This window comes from Schistocerca nitens, chromosome 2 (assembly GCF_023898315.1).
Source record: "Schistocerca nitens isolate TAMUIC-IGC-003100 chromosome 2, iqSchNite1.1, whole genome shotgun sequence".
NCBI lineage: Eukaryota > Metazoa > Arthropoda > Insecta > Orthoptera > Acrididae > Schistocerca > Schistocerca nitens.
In genome coordinates this window covers 395,987,231-396,009,553 of record NC_064615.1, presented here as the reverse complement: position 1 = coordinate 396,009,553, position 22,323 = coordinate 395,987,231, and the positions used below count along the sequence as shown (strand labels likewise).

At 44.6% G+C, this 22,323-nt stretch overlaps 1 protein-coding gene across 3 annotated transcripts in view; it reads left to right on the top strand.

Annotated features, from left to right (window-relative positions):
* LOC126236240 (ATP-binding cassette sub-family C member 4-like) overlaps nucleotides 1-22,323 on the top strand; it is a 352,061-nt gene that overhangs the window by 101,905 nt on the left and 227,833 nt on the right. For all 3 annotated transcript variants that reach the window (XM_049945384.1, XM_049945382.1, XM_049945383.1), the window contains 5 exons: nucleotides 1,591-1,795; nucleotides 7,153-7,375; nucleotides 13,194-13,350; nucleotides 13,537-13,675; nucleotides 13,901-14,011. In XM_049945384.1, coding sequence (XP_049801341.1) covers nucleotides 1,591-1,795; nucleotides 7,153-7,375; nucleotides 13,194-13,350; nucleotides 13,537-13,675; nucleotides 13,901-14,011 — 835 coding nt within the window. The remainder of the gene's footprint in view (nucleotides 1-1,590; nucleotides 1,796-7,152; nucleotides 7,376-13,193; nucleotides 13,351-13,536; nucleotides 13,676-13,900; nucleotides 14,012-22,323) is intronic.

Genomic DNA, 22,323 nt, shown 5'->3' with positions numbered 1-22,323 from the left:
TATTATGTGCTGAGAATGCTGTCTCGCACCCGGTATTTCCGTGTCTCTCGCAGTGATCAATCAACATCAGTCTCTGTTCACGCCTCTTAAATACCCTACTAGACCTGGCAACAACACTAAACTCGAACAACACTAATGCACTCTGTTGGCTGTCCTACCTCCCACAGATAATTGCAATTCCATTTCTTTAAATGTCCGACGACGATGAGTACATGTACGATGTGACACTTTTTTTTCATATTTGTGGCAAGTTCCTATGGGATCAACCTGCTGATATCATCGGTCCCTATGCTTTCACACTACTTAATCTAATTTAAACTAAGTTACGATAAGGACAACAGACACACCCATGCCCGAGGGAGGACTTGTCTTGTCTTGTGGGTGCTTGACTTATTTTAGCAGACAGTGTATACTGATTGAATTGCATGACATGGGGATCCAAAAGAGTGGATTTAATTCATCTACTACAAACCTGTATCGAGGTACTTTGTATTTCAGTCTTGACAACGACTGTGATAAGTCAGTTGCTTCACAATGCAAGTGCGCACAAATGCATTCAAAAGTAAGTTCAGCAGTGCTCTCGTACCAGCATTAGTTCATGGATACTATCACACAAAAAATACATTATCTCACTGGGAATAAGCGGAGGTTCCGACTCCAATAAATGTTTGTAATATTGGTGATAATTTCTAAAAAGGAAATCAAATACGAAATGTTGAAACACACGAAGAAAACTGATAAAGTAAAAAGATAAATATGGAAAGAGAGCGATTACTTCAAGCAATTTTGTATCGTAACACAAAGTTGCGTTACATCAGAACGCACTTTTATTACACAAAAACAATGAACATCTGAAAAATTAGTAGGAGTGAAGAAAAATATTTGATACGAACTTTGACCAGTGACGTAATGTCAATGGCTATTGTGACGTCATACTCGGTGTGCATATTCAAAGTATTGTTGTCAACTGGCAAAGCCAACGAATGTGAAACTGAAAAGCCTGGTTGTGGTGAAAGACTGATCTGTAGCCCATTTGACCATCTTCTTCTGCGCGGATGCACAAACAGTGCCCGATCTCGTACGCGAATCGGCAGTAAAGCCGCGAGTAATGAGTACAATGAGTTGCGAATGTGGGTCTCACGGGAGGCGTGCCAGAGGCAAGTCCCTGCAATCGCACTACTCTCTGTGTATTCGGTGGCTCAGCTGGATAGAGCGTCTGCCCTATAAGCAGGAGATCCCGGGTTCGAGTCCCAGTTGGGGCACACACTTTCAACTGTCCCCGATGACTTATATCAACGCCTGTATGCATCTAAGGGTATTCATTTCATTGAAAAAAAAACACTTGTTTGTGGTGACAGATGCATCTGTATATTAGACTGTTTCAAAAAAAATCGTCACGTTAAGTCGCCATGTTGTTTACTCCATTAGTCGCACGTTTCTTACATCTCTCGACAAAGTCGACTACTGGTAGCAGATGTCCCACTTCATTCAATCAACAGAACGACAGCATAGTTGCAGCAGTAAAGTTAATACTTGTCAGTCCACATACCAGTGAGTGCCTGCTGAAGCGCGGATCTGCTTCTCCGGCAGGATGGTGCAGCCGCTGCTGCTGGGCTACCTGCTGCAGTACTTCTCGACGCCGCGCACCATGTCGCGCGAGGAGGCGATGCTGTACGCCGCCGCCATCGTCATCATCACGGCGCTCAGCACCCTCACCGTCAACCACTTCATGCTGGGCGTCCTCTCGACTGGAATGCGCATGCGCGTAGCCTGCTGCTCCCTCGTCTACCGCAAGGTGAGTCCCACACGTGCCTATGCCACACCAGTCCACTCATGTCCGGGGATACACAGGTTTACAGCGCTGACGTCAACATGTTGAAGAATTTTAGAAGCGGTCTTATGCTCGCATATTACGACCTTCTGAACTTCGAAACTCTGCTTTCCTATATAATGTATTGCGCACAAACAAGCGCAAAGACCCTTTATTATATGATTTACGTATATGCAATGGAAGCACTCACATCCATTTGATATCTGGGAGTATTTGTATCGAGTGATTTAAGATAGAAGGACCAAAACTACACTACTGGCCATTAAAATTGCTACACCACGAAGATGACGTGCTACAGACGCGAAATTTAACCGACAGGAAGAAGATGCTGTGATATGCAAATGATTAGCTTCACACAAGTTTGGCGCCACCTACAATATGCTGACATGAGGAAAGTTTCCAAGCGATTTCTCACACACAAACAGCAGTTGACCGGCGTTGCCTGGTGAAACGTTGTTGTGATGCCTCGTGTAAGAAGGAGAAATGCGTACCATCACGTTTTCACGTTTCCGACTTTGATAAAGGTCCGATTGTAGCCTATGGCGACTGCGGTTTATCGTATCGCGACATTCATCCTCGCTTTGGTCGAGATCCAATGGCTGTTAGCAGAATATGGAATCGGTGGGTTCAGGAGGGTAATACGGAACGCCGTGCTGGAACCCAATGGCCTCGTATCACTAGCCGTCGAGATGAGAGGTTTCTTATCCGCATGGCTGTAACGGATCGTGCAGCCACGTCTCGATCCCTTAGTCAATAGATGGAGACGTTTGCAAGACAACCAACATCTGCAAGAACAGTTCGACGACGTTTGCAGCGGCATTGACTATCAGTTCTGAGACCATGGCTGCGGTTACCCTTGACGGTGCTTCACAGACAAGAGCGCCTGCGATGGTGTACTCAACGACGAACCTGGGTGCACGAATGGCAAAACGTCATTTTTTCGGATGAATCCAGGTTCTGTTTAGAGAATCATGATGGTCGCATCCGTGTTTGGCGACATCGCGGTGAACGCACATTGCAAGCGTGTATTCGCCATCGCCATACTCTCGTTTCACCTGGCTTGATGGTATGGGGTGCCATCGGTTACACGTCTCGGTCATCTCTTGTTCGCAATGACGGCACTTTGAACAGTGGACGTTACATTTTAGACGTGTTACGACCGTGGCTCTACCCTTCATTCGACCTCTGCGAAACCCTACATTTCAGCAGGATAATGCACGACCGCATGTTGCAGGTCCTGCACGGGCCTTTCTGGATATAGAAAATGTTCGACTGCTGCCCTGGCCAGCACATTCTCCAGACCTCTCACCAATTGAAAATGTCTGGTCAATGGTGGCCGAGCAACTAGCTAGTCACCTTACGCCAGTCACTACTCTTGATGAACTGTGGTATCGTGTTGAAGCTGCATGGGCAGCTGTACCTGTACACGCCATCCAAGCTCTGTTTGACTCAATGCCCAGGCGTATCAAGGCCGTTATTACGGCCAGAGGTGGTTGTTCTGGGTACTGATTTCTCAGGACCTATGCACCCAAATTGCGTGAAAATGTAATCGTAGGCCGGCCGAAGTGGCCGTGCGGTTAAAGGCGCTGCAGTCTGGAACCGCAAGACCGCTACGGTCGCAGGTTCGAATCCTGCCTCGGGCATGGATGTTTGTGATGTCCTTAGGTTAGTTAGGTTTAACTAGTTCTAAGTTCTAGGGGACTAATGACCTCAGAAGTTGAGTCCCATAGTGCTCAGAGCCATTTGAACCATTTTTGTAATCGTATGTCAGTTCTAGTATAATATATTTGTCCAACGAATACCCGTTTATCATCTGCATTTCTTCTTGGTGTAGCAATTTTAATGGCCAGTAGTGTATCTGCAAGAAACGCAAGTGCTAGATTGAGACCCATTGAGAGAATTTGGTTCAAATGGTTCAAATGGCTCTGAGCACTATGGGACTTAACATCTATGGTCATCAGTCCCCTAGAACTTAGAACTACTTAAACGTAACTAACCTAAGGACATCACACAACACCCAGTCATCACGAGGCAGAGAAAATCCCTGACGCCGCCGGGAATCGAACCCGGGAACCCGGGCGCGGGAAGCGAGAACGCTACCGCACGACCACGAGCTGCGGACCCCATTGAGAGAATTCTCAGGTAGGATAGTTCACTCGCGAATGAGGTACTTACAATACCGTGGTTCGACCAATAGTTGAATATTGCTCGTCAGTCTGGGGCCCATACGAGCCAGTATTGTTAGAGCAAACAGAGAATATTCGAAGAAGTACAGCACATTTCGTCACAGGTCGTTTAGTAACCACGAAAACATCACGGAGATTCTCATCCAAATTCATGGGCAGACTCTAGAGGAGAGGCGTTAAGCATCACGGCGCGCTTTGCTATTAAAATTCCGTGAGTGTACCTTCCAACAAGAGACACCCAATATATTGCTTTCTCCTACTTTCATCTCGTGAAAAAAGCGTGATAAAATTAGAGAAAGGTTCGAGCTCACATATCCAACTACGATCGTTCTTTCACTGCACCATTCGCGACTGTAAGAGAAAAGCAGGGAAGTGACAGTGGCATTCGAAGCACCCCCTGCCCTACGCTATATGGTGCCTGCCGGATTGTTGATGAAGAACTGAAAATAAACTGCGTAAAAACTGTGTCACACCAACTGCGTATTTTTTCAGAGGGGGTTGTTGAAATGCTGGGACTGTATTATAACTAGACCAAGTTTTACTACTACCCTCAACAACGATCCCCTTCTCTTCGCGCATCTAAGGCATGCCTTACATAGGTGATGTGGACAAGTACTACGTTCCAGGGACCACACAGAGTACTGAGGTTTGCTCACTTTTGCGTACCCTCTACGGAATTTGAAATAAATGTAGATCGGACAAATACCGGCCCAAAGAGAATTCGTTAGCACATGATATTGATGTTCAAAAGCTAAGTCTCACAGCAGGTAACATGTAAGTGAATTTACACCAGTGAAAGTTACGCAAAAGGAGCCACTCACTGCATTATTAAATTGCCCACGACGTTCTTATTCCACGCTCATGGTGTGAATGTTGGTCATGGTGGTACAAAATAGGGGGAGTGGGTGCAAGGTATGGTTTACAAATCAGAATGGCATCCCTCCATATTCTTTGAACACTTCCAACATTTATTTACTTGGTGGGAAACAGATAAGTCATTTTTCGTCTACCAAAACTACTGGTCTCTTACTTATGTTGTAAATTATTGACAATTATTTTGCCAAATCCCATTGTCGGCGGGAAATAATAGGTTTATTCACTTTCTCCATACGTAAAATTATCTCTAACGCGACAGGATGTGCCCTTAATTAAACATTCGTAAATACTCAAAATACCACAGCGCTGAGGTCTTCTACATCCCAGAGAGTTTGAAGAAGAAAGGAACAGCAGAACAGGAACGTGGCTACTCGTAATATAGCCCGCTATCCCCAGTTTGGCAGTTTCATCGGGCCATTTCTCAAACCATGAAAATATCACTACTTTGCCACCGCCCCTAACATGGCAATTTCTTTCACATGCACATTCTCTGTTCTAGCGTAAATAAAATCAAATAAGCAGTTTAGTAACATATTTCCCCTCTAAAATAAAAATTCGTGAACTAGTTAATACGAATTAAAATTGCACTCGTCTACATCGACTCAGTTCGGATCAAGCACGGTCCCTCCACAATAATTGTCTGTCCACCAGCAGCCACGAAGTCCGCCGCAAACACTGAGAATTCATTGTACTCACCATGCGTATGTGCTTGTCCGTACAAATGATTTCACACGCTAGTAAACTCAGTTCAGTTCTACACTCAACACCTAAATGATCTCAACTTCTAATCTGAATACGCAAGCCTCATCTGGATACGGATCAAGCACGCTCTGTCCACATTACCTGTACAGCCAGCGACTACGAGGTCCACTGCAGACAAGGGATTTTCAAAGTACTCGCCATATATTTGTGCTTGCCCGTTCAAAATAAATCACACCAAATAATCTCAGCTTACAATCTAGGCACGTAAGCCTCATCTGAATTCGAAACAAACACCCTCTGTCCTCATTATCTGTGTAGCCATCGACCACGAGGTCGAGAATCCAGTCACACAACTGAGACGATAGCCGGCCGGAGTGGCCGTGCGGTTCTAGGCGCTACAGTCTGGAGCCGAGCGACCGCCACGGTCGCAGGTTGGAATCCTGCCTCGGGCATGGATGTGTGTGATGTCCTTAGGTTAGTTAGGTTTAATTAGTTCTAAGTTCTAGGCGACTGATGACCTCAGAAGTTAAGTCGCATAGTGCTCAGAGCCATTTGAACCATTTTTGATCTGAGGCGATACTCCATATGCACGCAGTTTAATTAATAGTTGCTTGTGAGGAACGGTATAAAAAGCCTTTTGGAAATCTAGGAATATGGAATCGATTTGAGAGCCCTTGTCGACAGCGCTCATTACTACATGGGAATATACGCACAAGAACGATATTTTCTGAATCCGTGTTGGTTACGTATCAATAAGTCATTTTCTTCAAGGTGATTCATAATGTTCGAGTACACTATATGCTCCAAAATCCTACTGCAAATTGAGGCCAGTGACTTGGGTCTCTAATTCAATGGGTTACTCCTATTTCCTTTCTTGAATATTGGTGTGACCTGTGCTACTTTCCAGTCTTTAGGAACAGATCTTTCGTCAAGTGAACGGTTGTATATGATTGCTAAGAAAGGCGCTATTGTGTCTGCATACTCTGAAAGAAACCTGATTGGTATACCGTCTGGACCGGAAGACTTGCCTTTCTTAAGTGATTTCAGCTGTTTCGCAACACCTAAGATATCTACTTCTATGTCACTCATGCTAGCAGCTGTTCTGGTTTCGAATTCTGGAATATTTATTACATCTTCTTTCGTGAAGGAATTACGGAAAACTGTATTTAGTAACTCCGCTTTAGTAGCACCATCATCGGTAACATTTCCATCGCTATCGCGCAGTGACGGTCATCAGACTCAGTTCGAAGCGGAACTCATCTCTGAAGGCAATTCTAATCTAGTCACTGGGATTCCAGGTCGAATGTGCCCAGATAATTGAATTTTTCTGTATGAATACCAGTTGATGGCAAATTCGCATAACTCCTTCTAGCGTATTTTTTTTCTTTTTTTTTCTTTTTTTTTCCTAGTGTGTATGGCTGTTGTTCTGCTCATTAACTGCAATGCTTTATTAGTGACTGCAATAACAATTCTTTTTTAAATCCACCATTATTATCAATAAGCTAAGAGGCTTCATTGCATAATCAATAACTGAAGAAAACGCTCAATACATTTCAGTCGTTGCGGCTGACCCGCACAGCGCTGGGGGAGACGGCAGCTGGGCAGGTGGTGAATCTGCTGTCCAACGACGTGAGTAGGTTCGACATAGTGTCTGTCCTCATGCTCATCATGTGGTGCGCGCCAATCTGCGGCTGCGTCTGCGCCTACTTCCTCTACGCCACTATTGGGCCCTCGGCCTTCGTGGGAATTGGCCTGGTGCTCGTCATCGTGCCTACACAAGGTGAAGCCGCCATACGTCTATTGCTATATTTTCTTATTATTATGTAGGTTTAACATACTGTCAATGGCCGTAGTAATAGATGAAGTACAGTATCTGCATCTGGAGGCTATGCAGTCCACACTGATGAGCCACAACATTACGACCGCTGCCCATCCTGAAACTGAATCCTGTCTGGTGGCGTTACATGCTCGTGACTGGGTAAGGAAACTATGCTAGTGGAGCAGAGACGAGTGGGAAGTTATTCTAGCCACGATGCAGGACACAAATGGGTAATCCACTGGCATAAGCGATTTCGACAAAGGACCAGACGCCTGGGAATGAGGATCTCGGAAAGTGTGAAGCTCGTCGGCTGTTCACGTACTACAGTAGTGAACGTCTATGAAAAGTGGTAGCCAATGAAGTTTTGGACGCCCACGCCTCATCAGGAGACGTAGAGATCGGAAGCTTGCCTGCTCTATAAAGCAGGATAGGCGGCAATCTGTGGCAGGTCTGACGACAGAGTACAATTCTGGTGCAGACTCAGGTATTCCAGACCACACCGGCCAGCGCACATTGTTGGCCTTTGGCTCCACCACAGTTGCTATGCCATGTTGACCCAACGAAATCATCAATTACGATATCAGTAGGTGCGGGATCATTAAGATACGACCGTGGAGCAATGGCAATGTTTCGCCTGGTCGGACGAATCACGTTTCTTGTTACACTAAGCAGATGTTCATTTCAGGATACGTCGTCGTCCAGGCGAAGACTGCTCGTGCTCTGTACCGCGCCACAGACACTGGCTGGTGCGGACGGTATTATCGTAAGGAGGATATTCACCCCTGGCTTTCAATAGGACGTATGGTAGTAATGGAGGGCACCGTGACAGCTGTGAAGCATGCGAACATTATTCGGACCACCTGCATCTCTTCATCTCTAATGTCTTCCCCGGCGGCTATGGCATCTAACAGGCAGAATAACTATCAATGTTGCAAAGCTACAGTGGTATGAGGAGCATGAAAGTGATCTCAGGTTGCCGTCTTGGCAACCAATTGCTCCTTGATCTGAATTCGGTGGACCACATCTGGGACGTTATCGAGCGGCAGCCCCACTCCCGCGTACTATTGGCCACTAATTTACGGGAATTGCGTGACTTGTAAGTAGACATCTTGCTCCACATCCCTCCGGAAACCTAACGTAGATTTCTCAAACCCGAGCCAGTCAGAATCGCTGCTATGCTGTGCTGCCTTCCGATGGTGGATCAACACGCTTTTAAGCAGGTGCTTTTAATGCATAAAAAGTTCTCGGTTTACATGCCGCGTCAAAGTCGGATAAAATTCCAAGCTTCCAATGATTACCTCCATCACCATCGTCAGGGGCTAAAACTGACTGTCTTGAACGGGCAAGGCTCCCATTTTTATACCCACACGACAGCAACTGATTGGCTGTATTACGTCATGGTGCCAACACGGAAATGGTGCTTACCGAGGTGGTGCCTTCTACGTCTATGAATTTTGTTTGCATTTATCCAGCGTTGCTTGCAGAGCCATCCCTATCATCAGGCAGTAAAAGTGCAAGCAGTCTCCCTCTGTTCTGTTTCTTTATAAAGTGCGCGCTTCCGCTCATTGCCGTTCTAACCGTGCGGTCTGAGGCGTCTTTTCACGGTTCGCGCGGCTCCACCCGTCGGAGGTTCGCGTCCCCCCTCGGGCATCGGTGTGTGTGTGTGTTGTTAGCGTAAGTTAGTTTAGGAGAGATTAAGTTGTGCGTAAGCCTAGGGACCGATGTCCTCAGCAGTTTGGTCCCATAGCCCTTACCACAGCCGGCCGAGGTGGCCGAGCGGTTCTAGGCGCTACAGTCTGGAATCGCGCGACCGCTACGGTCGCAGGTTCGAATCCTGCCTCGGGCATGGATGTGTTTGATGTCCTTAGGTTAGTTAGGTTTAAGTAGTTCTAAGTTCTAGAGGACTGATGACCTCAGAAATTAAGTCCCATAGTGCTCAGAGCCAATTTTAACCAACCTTACCACAAATTTCCAAATTTTCTGCTGATAGGTAAGTACATAACCGATGTCTCTATTGAAGTTGTTTTCACAAAGTCTAATTTCAACTGCTTCCCTGATGACAAGAGTCCCAGTAGGTCAATGCGTGAGCAAGTATTCTCTTTCGTTCAAACAAAATGTTGCGCTTTCGTCAGTTCACGACTGTTACTTTTATCTCCATTATCATTATCAGGGGCCAATCTTCGAAAGCTTGGAATTTTTATCCAAATTTGACGCTGAAAGTAATCCGAGAACTTTTTATGCAAAGAATCCTTCGTGAAAAAACTTTGTAGGCAGATGATCCTGATGTTTTGGCTCGTCAGTGTATTTTCATATTACTACTGTCTTTACTCGTTTTCAGCTGCCACATTACTATAGACGAAGTACCATATCTACGTCCAGAGAATATATAATCTATATTTTCACCTACTTGTACAGAATGTTAGTTAAATGTATAACCTCGGCTCAAATTCAACGTGAGGAAGTTCACATACATTGTGTATTGTGTATTAAATAGGTCAAATGGCTCTGGGCACTATGGGACTTAACTGCTGAGGTCATCAGTCCCCTAGAACTTATAACTACTCAAACCTAACTAACCCAAGGACATCACACACATCCATGCCCGAGGCAGGATTCGATCCTGCGGCCGCAGCTATCGCGCGGTTCCAGACTGTAGCGCCTAGAACCGCTCTGCCACTCCGGCCGACTATTGTGTATTAAACTGAGGACCTAGAAATGACGGAGGGGCTTCGTCCCACTGTAGTCCTCAGTGGTTTACAACCCCACAACAGTCCATAGCAGTCCACCCAGTCCACCGTCGCCCCACACTGAGGGTTATTATACGGTTCGGCCCCCAGTGGACCCTCGTCCCTCCCCTCGGGAACGTCTCATACGAGACGAGTGTAACCCCAAATGTTTGCGTGGTAGAGTAATTATGATGTACGCGTATGTGGAGACAGTGTTTGCGCAGCAATCGCCAACATAATGTAACTGAGGCAGAATAAGGGGAACCAGCGCCTATTTGCCGAGGTAGATGGAAAGGCACCTTAAAAACCGCCCACAGGCTGGCGACACACCGATCCTCGACACTAATCCACCGGGCGTATTCGTGCCTGGGACCGGCACGACTTCCCGCTCGGGAAGCAGCGCGTCAGTCCGCGCGGCTAGCCGGGCGGGCGCACATACGTTGATGCTGATGCCGTTTGTTTGACTGTTCCGCGACGGGCGTTTCGAGTAGTTGTAGTAACAGGATCTACTCTTTGTCGATACTTTCTCCATTCCATGCTGCAGGGATCGAGCGAATGATTTCTTAGTACAACTTTCCATGGTATGTATCTATTGTTCCTCTCTACAAAACCCATGCAGGCTCTTTTCAGTCGAAATATAGCTGATATAATGATTCGACATAACACACCAGAGACGCCGTTTGAATAACTGCACTACATAACTCACTAATTGCTTATTTCTACAGTGCCAGCCAACTACGGTCGAGACATACAAAATATTCATTGTTTGTCTCCAGTTTTTCTTCCTTCGAAAACCAAACAGGATTTGTATTTATCCATTTCTAGATGTATGGATACTGTTTTGACTGCCAACGGTTTTCTTACACGGCATTTTAATGTATGTGTTTTTTTTTTTTTTTTTTTTTTTTGGGTGTTTGCATATTTTGTCCACCTCCTGTAGGTAGCAACTGTTGTCTGCTGACCTACAGTAAGGACAGAAACGAAATCTTAATAACGTTTGGGCAGTTTTAATGAGATTCCAACCGATTTTGTGCAGCAGTTTACTACTGTAAATAAGCCATAAATCCACAATTCATGTGAGGAACGGAACACCACTGAAGCAGAGGAAGTCGATTTCAGCTGTTAGAAAATTTACGAACTGTATTTCATGGGGTGCAAAATGTTTTCTTCTGATCGATTACACTGCAAAGGGTACAATAATAACTGACCATTACTACTCAGTACAGATTTCTTACAACATAAATGGTTTTTATTTTAAGTTAGACGGGTGTTCAGTTTATATTCATGAATTCTTTAAACCATTTGATTTCATTTCATTTGCGTCTATATCTACATGGTTACTCATCAGCTCACACTTAAGTGCCTGGCAGAGGATTAATCGAACCATTTTCACACTACTTCTCTACCATTCCGCTCTCGAATGGCGCGTAGGAAAAACGAACACCTAAATCTTTCCGTTCGAGCTCTGATTTCTCTTATTTTATTATGATGATCATTTCTCCCTACGTAGGTGGGTGCCAACAAAATATTTTCGCATTCGGAAGAGAAAGTTGGTGATTGAAATTTCGTAAATAGATATCACCGCAATGAAAACCGCCTTTGTTTCAGTGACTGCCACCCCAACTCGCCTATCATATCAGTGACACTCTCACCCCTATTGCGCGATAACAAGAAACGAGCTGGCCTTCTTTGCACTTTTTCGATGTCCTCCGTCAATCCTACCTGGTAAGGATCCCACACCGCGCAGCAGTATTCCAGCAGAGGACGAAAAAATGTAATGTAGGCTGTCTCTTTAGTGGGTTTGTCGCATCTTCTAAGTGTACTGCAACAAAGCGCAGTCTTCGTTTCGCTTTCCCACAATATTATCTATGTGGTCTTCCCAATTTAAGTTGCTCGTAATTGTAATTCCTAGGTATTTGGTTGAATTGACAGCCCTTAGATTTGTGCGATTTATCGTATACCCAAAATTTATCGGGTTTCTTTTAATACCCATGTGGATGGCCTCGCACTTTTCTTTGTTTAGCTTCCGCCTTTGAACTATCTGATACTTCTTCGTTACGTCCTGCTTGATTCAGTTACTCGGTTTATCATTTTGCTATCTTGGACGTAAAAAGTAATGTTTCTTCACTGCACACTCTGAGTATCACATTTTACCTCTTCGTAATCGTCATCAACGGAGTTTGCTGAACTACCATCCCGCAGATCCGTAGTACATCAAGTAAAATATTTTCATGTTGATGACCGATATTAACTTCACTTCTGCACGAAATGCCATTATTTCCCGTTTATTCCTCACACACTTCACATAATTTTGTAAGCTATTTATAGTGCGGCATCATTTCATACATAAACCTCATGCGTGATTTACTGCAACATTAAATCTTCTGTATACGCTGTTGCAGCCGACGTCGCTAATGCACGCTTGTGCAGTGACACTTGACTTGGAGGGAGGCCGCTTCGAATCCTGGTGGTAGGAAAATTTCCACTGCCACTATTTGGCCGGCAAGGGCAGGAAAGTTGGTGACGTGAAGTTCCTGATCGATTTTTGCGTCAATATCCCGTATTAAATTCCAAACATCTCCGCAGTGTCTTATGAAATGGGGGCATGCGACCTTGTTGAAGGTGATCCGTCGGTCGTATGGGGACCTTAAGCTGGGCGGCCCCCTTGGTTGTACTGAAGAGAAGTGTGCCAGCCACCGGATCTTACTGTCTCCCTGCCCTTCATCCATAACAACATTACAACGCGTGGAACGGTGATGCGGGATTCCTACGTCTGGTCCCCTATACTCTGACCACGAGTAGGAGACTACTTTGACTCTTTTTAATACTTTATGTAATGAACAGCAAAACGTTGCAAGAACGGAAAGGAGGGGACAGTATGGAATCTTTTGTGTGCATCTAAATATCTTCCTGTGAATTTTGTGCATGAATGATTCTAGTAACAGTGTCAAAGTTTATCTGAACTAGAAATACGTCGCTGAAATATCACGTTAACAGTATTTTAAAGTTAATATATCATGCATTTAAAGTGTCACGTTAAAATTATCTTCCAGCTTATCTGGGCACGCTGCAATCGAAATACCGCAGTCAGACGGCGCTAAAAACGGACAAGAGAGTCCGTCTTACGGATGAGATCATTTCCGGGATGCAAGTGATAAAGATGTACGCCTGGGAGAAACCTTTCGCTAAGCTAATTGAGCTGGCCAGAAAGTAAGTAACCGCTTACGCTCTTTATCTTAGTGTGAGTAAGCTGCCAGTCATGCTTCTCACGACTGTCAAAACTCCAATAAAAATTGTCCTGAATAATGTAACATAAATGTTTGAAATCTCTCACGTTCATCGAGTACACTAGCTTGACATAACGATGTAAACTGAAGAAGGGTGTTGTCTTTTCAGGCTTGAACTGAAAGTTATCATTAAGGCATCCTACATTCGTGGAATTTATATGTCATTCGGTCTATGCACCACAAGACTCGCACTGTGCTGCTCGCTGATTACATTTGTTCTAATAGGAAATGACCTTACAGCAGACAAGGTAAATCAAAATTATTTGCATTAAATATAATTTAATATTATAATATTTAAAACTTCTATCAAATATCCCTTGTTGCCCATTGTTCCCGTATTTTTCTTTCATTAATCTGCCCAAATCGTTATCTAGCTGTAGTACGGACTGTAAATTACAGATTCCTAACTGCAAAGAACGAGTTCTATTTTACATATTTATCTAATTGGTACATATGTATCTAATCGGTTTCAGGTGTTCGTCGTACTGACTTACTTCAACGTTTTGGCACAGACAATGACCATGATTTTCGTTAGAGGCATAGCTGAAGTAGCCGAGGCGCTCGTTTCAATAGGGAGAATTGAAGTAAGTACACGGTAACGAGTACTGTATGTGATGTTCTAGTTTAAAGTAGCAACAGAAATTTCACCCGAAATGGCAAACCAAATAGCTGCAAAAACCCAAAGGTTACGTTTTCGATACGTTTATTTTCATCATTTCACGACGCGAGGCACTACCACGATGACAGATGACATATTATACTTCTTATTTACTCATTAAAATGCGTGACACATGCCAGAAATAAGGAAGCAAAGTTTCACTGACGTCGAGGTCGTTAAAGATGGACCAGAAGCTCTGTCGTTAAAAAGACGGTGTCAAACTGCGGTCCGAGAGCGGATATGTGAAAACTGCGCCCAGTGAAATTTGCGCCCAACAGGATATTTGTGAAATTTACTCCCACTGTTCGTGGGAACTAACTGTTCACTACGTCACAACCTACCTGCATCCCGAGTCGCCGCCCAGCGGAAAAATCGCCAGTCCCGCAGTGGGGCGCTGCGCCGACCTGTCCGATCCGCGTCGATGCCGCCATGCAAATAGCCAGAAACGCAAAGCAAACATCCTGCTGCCGGAAGAAGAGCAACACCGCCACCAGTTGTGACATTACTCGTCAATATGCCCTCTTACATGCGTACATGGCACTAATTCTAGTTGTTTTAACATTTAAATTCTGCTTTACCTGCTTTAATGATGCATACTCAGTCCTAACACGAAAAATCTTTATGCTTTGTCGCTTTAATTTTTTTGTTTTTGTTAATATATTTTATATGTTTATATGTTATTGTTGTTTATATTTTGCAGGCGCTGACCTATATAGTGAAAAACGATCATCATAATAAAATAAGGAAAATCAGAGCTAGCACGGAAGAATATGCACACATGCTCATAAATTATGGATAATTTCAGAATGTGGTGCCACACAACGTGGCACTACACAAAAATGGCGCTAATATAATAGGCACATAGGGAACACACACGACACAGATCTTTAAGTCAACGGTATTGGTGATAAGTTGGGAAAACAGTCACGAAACACATGTGCTACAAAACGCCACTGCTTCCTGCGCATGTCCGCGACATCAATATGGGATATGAGCACCATGCACACGTACACAGGCCGCCCAACGGTTTGGCATACTCTGGATCAGGTGGTCGAGCAGCTGCTGGGGTATAGCATCCCATTCTTGCACCAGTGCCTGTCGGAGCTCCTGAAGAGTTGTAGGGGATTAAAGACGTGCAGCGATACGTCGACCGAGAGCATCCCAGACGTGCTCGATGGGGTTTAGGTCTGGAGAACAGGCAGGCCATTCCATTCGCCTGATATCTTCTGTTTCAAGGTACTCCTCCACGATGGCAGCTGGGTGGGGCCATGTGTTATCATCCATCTGGAGGAAGGTGGGACCCACTGCACTCCTGAAAAGGCGGACACATACTGGTGCAAAATGACGTCCCGATACACCTGACATGTTACAGTTCCTCTGCCAAAGACATGCAGGGGTGTACGTGCACAAATCATAATCCTACCCCACGCCATAAAACCACGACCTCTATACAGGTCCCTTTCAAGGACATTAAGGGGTTGGTATCTGGTTCCTGGTTCACGCCAGGTGGAAACCCGGCGAGAATCACTGTTCAGACTATACCTGGACTCGTCCGTGAAAATAACCTAGAACCACTGTTCCAATGACCATGTACTGTGTTCTTGACACCAGGCTTTACGGGCTCTCCTGTGACCACGGTTAGTGGAATGCACCTTGCAGGTCTCTGGGCGAGAAAACCATGTCTGTTCAGTCGTCTGTAGACTGTGTGTCTGGAGATAAATGTTCCAGTGGGTGCGGTGAGGTCCCGTGCAAGGCTACCTGCAGTACTCCATGGCCGTCTGTGGGCACTGATGGTGAGATATCGGTCTTCTTGTGGTATTCTACACTGTGGACGTCCCGTACTGTAGCGCCTAGACACATTTCCTGTCTGCTGGAATCGTTGCCATAATCTAGAGATCACACTTTGAGGCACATCTGCTGTGTTTGACCAGCCTCCAGTCGCTCTAGTATTCTACCCCTCATAACTTCATAAATATGTGTTCTTCCAGCCATTTTCAACACACAGTCACCATTATCACGTCTAAAGACGTCTGCTCACTAACTCACTGCACCGTACTCTGACTTGCACCAACAACCTCTGCGTATGTGGGCTGCTGACAGTGCCACCGTGCGACGACCGCAGGTCATACCCCGAGGTGATTTAAACCCACAAACCGCCCACTAGTGCGTTGTTTCACCATGTATCAGCATTATCCTTCATTTATGAGCATGAGTGTAGGTGTTCGTTATTTTCCGCACTGTTCGACAGTGGAATAATAGAAAATTATTGTGAAGGTGGTTCGACGAACCCTTTGCCAGGCACTTAAGCGTGATTTGCAGAGTATCCATGCAGACGTAGATGTAGATGTTACTTAAGTTGGTTTGTGATAAATACTCTGCCCTTTTAAAGTGTGTCTATCTTACTTAAAGTACAATTTTATAGCGTTCATGCATCTTCCACTTAGCGCATAATTATCCAGGAGTATTGCTCCTATTCAATTCTCGCACCACAGCAAAGATGAGTGATACAGATATTAGTGTCAGTGATGTTGATTCACAGCTGAAATTTCTCAAATTGGACAAAGTTACAGAAAGCTATGCAATCCCAATCAGATTCTACACCAAATTTACAACTGAGCCAGCCCCTACTCCAACCATAACTACGGTAGAACCCTCGAACAGAAAATCGTGCCAGGTAGTTGAAAGAGGGCACATGTCGCACCCAACTACAACAATGGTGTCAGAACTGAACCATCCAGTATCCTGAACATCCGTTCGCTGCAGAATCTTAAAAAAACATATTCTGAGCTCAAGCGCATTGAGGTATCTCGAACAGAATTACCTCCTCCGTGCTAACAAGCGTCCATTGGGAAACCGTCGGTTATGTGAAACACAGCTCGCACTTTTATCACATGACTTCTTGAAAGTCACAGATCAAGATAGCCAAGCTGATGCAGCACCTCTTGATTTCCGACAACTATTTGGCTCAGCACCATATTTACCCTTATTATCGAAAGTACGATAATATGGAGTACCAAGCGAAATTTATGAATGGATTGACGATATTTTCGAAGGGAGAACACAGCGTATCGACAGACGTAGACGTAACATTGAGTGTCCCACAGAGATGCGTGTTGGAACCCTCGCTGTTCATGTTGTAGATTAATGACCTTGCAGACAGTATTAGTAGTAACCAGGGACGTTTCCCATAGGATATAGTTATGTGCGAGTATAATAAGGACTACATTTACATCTGCATCTACATGGAAACTCTGCAAATCACACTTAAGTGCCTGCCGGAGAATTCATCGTAACACCTTCACAATAATTCTCTATTTTCCATTCTCGAACAGGGCGCGGAAAAAACGAAAACCTATATCTTTCCATGCGAGCTCTGATTTTCATCATTTTATTACATTGATTGTTTCTCTGTATGTTGGTCGGTATCAACAAAATATTTTCGTATTCGGAGGAGAAAGTTGGTGATTGAAATTTCGTGAGAAGATGCCGCCGCAACGAGAAACGCCTTTGTTTTAATGATGTCCACTCCAAATCCTGTATCATGTCGGTGACACTCTCTCGCCTATTTCTCGATAGTACAAACGTTCTGTCCTTCTTTGAACTTTTTCGATTACTCCGTTAACACTATCTGGTAATGGTCCCACACTGTGCAGCAGTACTCCAAAAGAGGAGGGACAAGCGTAGTGTAGGCACTCCCTTTAGTAGATCTGTTACATGTTCTAAGTGTTCTGCCAATAAGACGCAGTCTTTGCTTCGCCTTCTCCACAACACTATCCATGCTTTTTTTGCCATTTAAGTTGTTCGCAATTGTAATTCTTAGATACTTAGTTGAATTTAAGGCCTTTAGATTTGATTGATTTATCGTGCAACCCAAATTTCACGAACTCGTTTATTTAGGATCAATCACCAATTTTCGCATCATACAAATATCTTTTCTAAATCGTTTTGTAATTCATTTTGATCTTCTTATGGCTTTACTAGGCGATAAACGACAGTGACATCTGCAAACAACCTAAGACTGTTGTTCAAATTGTCTCCTAAATTGTTTATGTAGATCAGAAACAGCAGAAGGCTTATAGCACTACCTTGGGAAACGCCAGAAATCACTTCTGTTCTACTCGATGACTTTCCGTCAGTTCCTACGAACTGTGATCTCTCTGAAAGGAAATCACGAATCCAGTCGCATAACTGAGACGATATTCCATAAGCGCGTAGCCGCTCGTGAGGTACAGTGTCGAAAGTCCTCTGGAAATCTAGAAATACGCAAACAATTTGAAATCCCTTGTCGATAGTACTCAACACTTCGTGTTAGTAAAGAGCTAGTGATGTTTCACAAGAACGATGTTTTCTATATCCGCGTTGATTGCGTGTCAATAGACCGTTCTCTTCGAGGAAATTCATAATGTTCGAACATAGTATATGTTCTAAAATCCTGCTGCATATTGACGTTGATGATTCGGGCAACCTAATTTATTCATTACTCCTACTGCCTTGCTTGAATACTGGTGTCACCTGTGAAACTTTCCAGTAGTTGGGTGAGGATCTTTCGTCAAGCGAGCAGTTGTATATGATTGTTCAGTAAGGAGCTATTGTGAATATATTGCATCATCGTTCTCCGAAAGGAACCTAACTGGACCAGAAGACTTGCTTTTACTAAGTGATTTAAGTTTCTTCACTATTCCGAAGATATCTATTCCTAACTTACTCATGTTGGCAGTAGTTCTTGATTTGAATTCTGCAATGTTTACTTCGTCTTCTTTGGTGCTTCACCAAATTTCGTTAAGATGTGCTTAGTAATGCTGCTTTAGCACTACTGTCATCGATAGTATTTCCAATCCGCACAGAGAAGGCATTAATTGTGTCTTTCCGCTAGCAAACTATACATACGGTCAGAATATCTGCATTTTCTGGTGGAACTGAGACAAGGTTTAGTTGTGGAATCTACTATAAGCCTCTCGCACTGAAGTCTGCTTTAAATTTCGAGCTTCTGTGAAAGATCGCTAATCTTGAGGATTTTTCATTGTTTAAATCTGACATGGTTTTTTTTCGCTGTTTCTGCAGCAGTGCTCTGACCTGTTTTTGTGTACCACGGGGTGTCAGCTTCGTCGTTTGATAATTTGTTTGGTATAAATCTCACAATTCCTGTCGGTACTATTTCTTCGGATTCAAGTCGCATCTGTTCTACACATACATTGTGAATTTGGAAGGAGTGGACATTGTCTCTCAGGAAGGAGCAAAGCGAATAATTATTTACCTTTTTGAATAGATAGAGGCAACGGCCTTGCCGCAGTGGCTACACCGGTTCCCGTGGGATCACCGAAGTTAAGCGCTGTCGGGCGTGGCCGGCGCTTGGATGGGTCACCATCCCGCCGCCATGTGCTGTTGCCATTTTTCGGGGTGCACTCAGCCTCGTGATGCCAATTGAGGAGCTACTCGACCGATTAGTAGCGGCTTCGGTCAAAGAATACCGTCCTAACGGTCGGGAGTGCGGTGTGCTGACCACACGCCCCTCCTTATCCGCATCCTCCTCGGAAGATGACACGGCGGCCGGACGGTCCCGGAAGGGCCACTTGTGGCCTAAAGACGGAGCTTTTTTTTTTTTTTTTTTTTTTGAATAGATATATTTTCGTTTAATTTTTGGGGATTTGGGAGTTACGGTATTCAGTCTCGCTACGACAACCTGTGTTCACTAATCCCTTATTGGTCGTTATTATTTCTGGATTACGGGTATTTGTTGCTAAGAGGCCGAGTGTGTTTTCACAACCTTTTACTATTCGAGTGGGCTCATGAACTAACGGCTCGATATAATTTTCATGGAATGCGTTTAGCACAATTTCGGATGATGTTTTATGCGTACCTCCGGATTTGAACGTGTACTTTCGCCAACATATCGAGGATAAAACGAAGTCAGCCCCAACCATAATTGTATGAGTCGGATACGTGTTTGAAATTAGACTCAAGTTTTCATTGAACCTTTCAGCAATTGTATCATCTGAGTTGGGAGCTTGGTAAAAGGATACCAATTATTATTTTATTCCGGTTGTCAAGAATGGTTTCTACCCATACTAACTCACAGGAACTACCTACTTCAGTTTTGCTACAAGATACGCGACTTCTAATACCAACAAATACGCCACCGCCAATTGTGTTTAGGCTATCCTTTCTTAACACAGTTAGGTCCTTCGCAAAAATTTGGACTGAACTTACCTCCAGCTTTAACCAGTTTTCAGTGCCTATAACGGTATGAGCATCAGTGTTTTGCAGTAGCTCTTGGAACTCTGGTACTTTCCCAACACAGCAACTACAATTTACAATCGTTATATCGACGGTTCCTAGATCTATCTTCTCCCCATGTTCAACTTGCACCCTTTGAAACTGAAGCCCTCTTTGTGTTTCCCGAGACCCTCTAACCTAAAAACCTGCCCAGCCAACGCCACACCGACCCCGCTACCCGTTAACCGCCTCCTGCATGTAATGGACTCCTGACCTATTTAGTGTATCCCGAAACCCCACCACCCTATGGCGCAAAACGAAGAATCTGCAGCCTACGGTCGCAGAACTGTGCGAGCCCCTGATTCAGACCCTCCAATCGGCTCTGTATCAGACGTCCCTTTGAAACTGAAGCCCTCTTTGTGTTTCCCGAGACCCTCTAACCTAAAAACCTGCCCAGCCAACGCCACACCGACCCCGCTACCCGTGTAACCGCCTCCTGCATGTAATGGACTCCTGACCTATTTAGTGTATCCCGAAACCCCATCACCCTATGGCGCAAAACGAAGAATCTGCAGCCTACGGTCGCAGAACTGTGTGAGCCCCTGATTCAGACCCTCCAATCGGCTCTGTATCAGACGTCCGCAATCAGTCCTGTCGACTATGCTGCAAATGGTGAGCTCTGCTTTCATCTTGCAAGCAAGACTGGCAGCCTTTACCACTTACAGCCGTGTCTCTAAGACGCCCTATAGCCCGCCTAGCTCTGGAAATCCCAATTATTAACAATCCCACACTTCGTGAATGGCTGGGTCTAGCAGGCTGAGAGATTTCCTGTGAAATAGGACAAGCTACTGCTTCTGGCTGCGAGACAGTGTCAGCCATAGATACGACCTAGAACCTGTTTGTCGGCCTAACCAGGGAGGCCTTACGTTCGGTCACACGGGAAGTCTTTCGGCGCCTGCCACGCCACGAAGTGACCTCCCACACGACCGTGGTTGAGGGGTCAACTTCAGTGCGAGCAGTAACTCGGCTGGCCATCGGCACGAACCGATCAGTGGACTCGAGGGTCATGCTGGACGTCCGCTGGATCCCCACAGTCGGTCCACAACAGTGATGCCTTCCACTGCAGCCTAAAACCGTGTAACCGAAGCCATCACAAACTGGAGCTGAAAGCAAAGTGTCACCAATTCGGCTCGCATCCGCACACAACAGTCATAGTCCCTATGCATACTAGAGACGGTGAAAAACTACACTACACTACACAGAGAAACAAACGACTATAGACATGCGTTACGAAACTGTACTGTAGACACTCACGTAAACGCAAGTACCGTGTCAAATAAATTCGATTAACACACAAAGATTCAGAAACTAAACTACCAAAGCACGCAGATGAAACTATGTAATACGCTCCTGGTTAGGAACTCATAAATTGTCACAAAATCGGTTACTTCGCCGTTTCTGCTCTGTCTTGGCGGGCGGCTGCTGGCTGAAAGAAGCTGGACAAATATTTAGTATGAACTTGATAAAATTTCAAAGTGGTGCAGAGATTGACCACGTGCTTCAATTGTTCAAAAATATAGACTTGTGCAATTCATAAAACGAAAAAACGGCGTATCTTATAACGACACTATCAGCAAGTCGCTATTGGAATCGGTCGACTCATACAAGTACCTGGGTGCAACAATTTGTAGGGATATGAAACGGAATTATGGAGCAGGCTCAGTCGTGCGTAAAACCGATGGCGTATTTCAGTTTATTGATAGAATACTAAGGAAATGCTATCAGTGTTTATAGGAAATTGCTTACAGAACAATCTTGGGACCATTTTATTTTGTTTTAATTTTAAAGTATGCCTTTTAGAATAGATGGGGTGTGATTTTTAAAATTCGTGTTCGTAATTCGGTTTTAATGTTTTCCATTTTAGTTTCCGAAGACCCTGTCGAAAGCAAAAAACATGTGTTACAGCTTCCGGCAGAAAATAAAATAAATTAAAGAAAAGCGCGTGAGGCACGTTGACACGAGCTG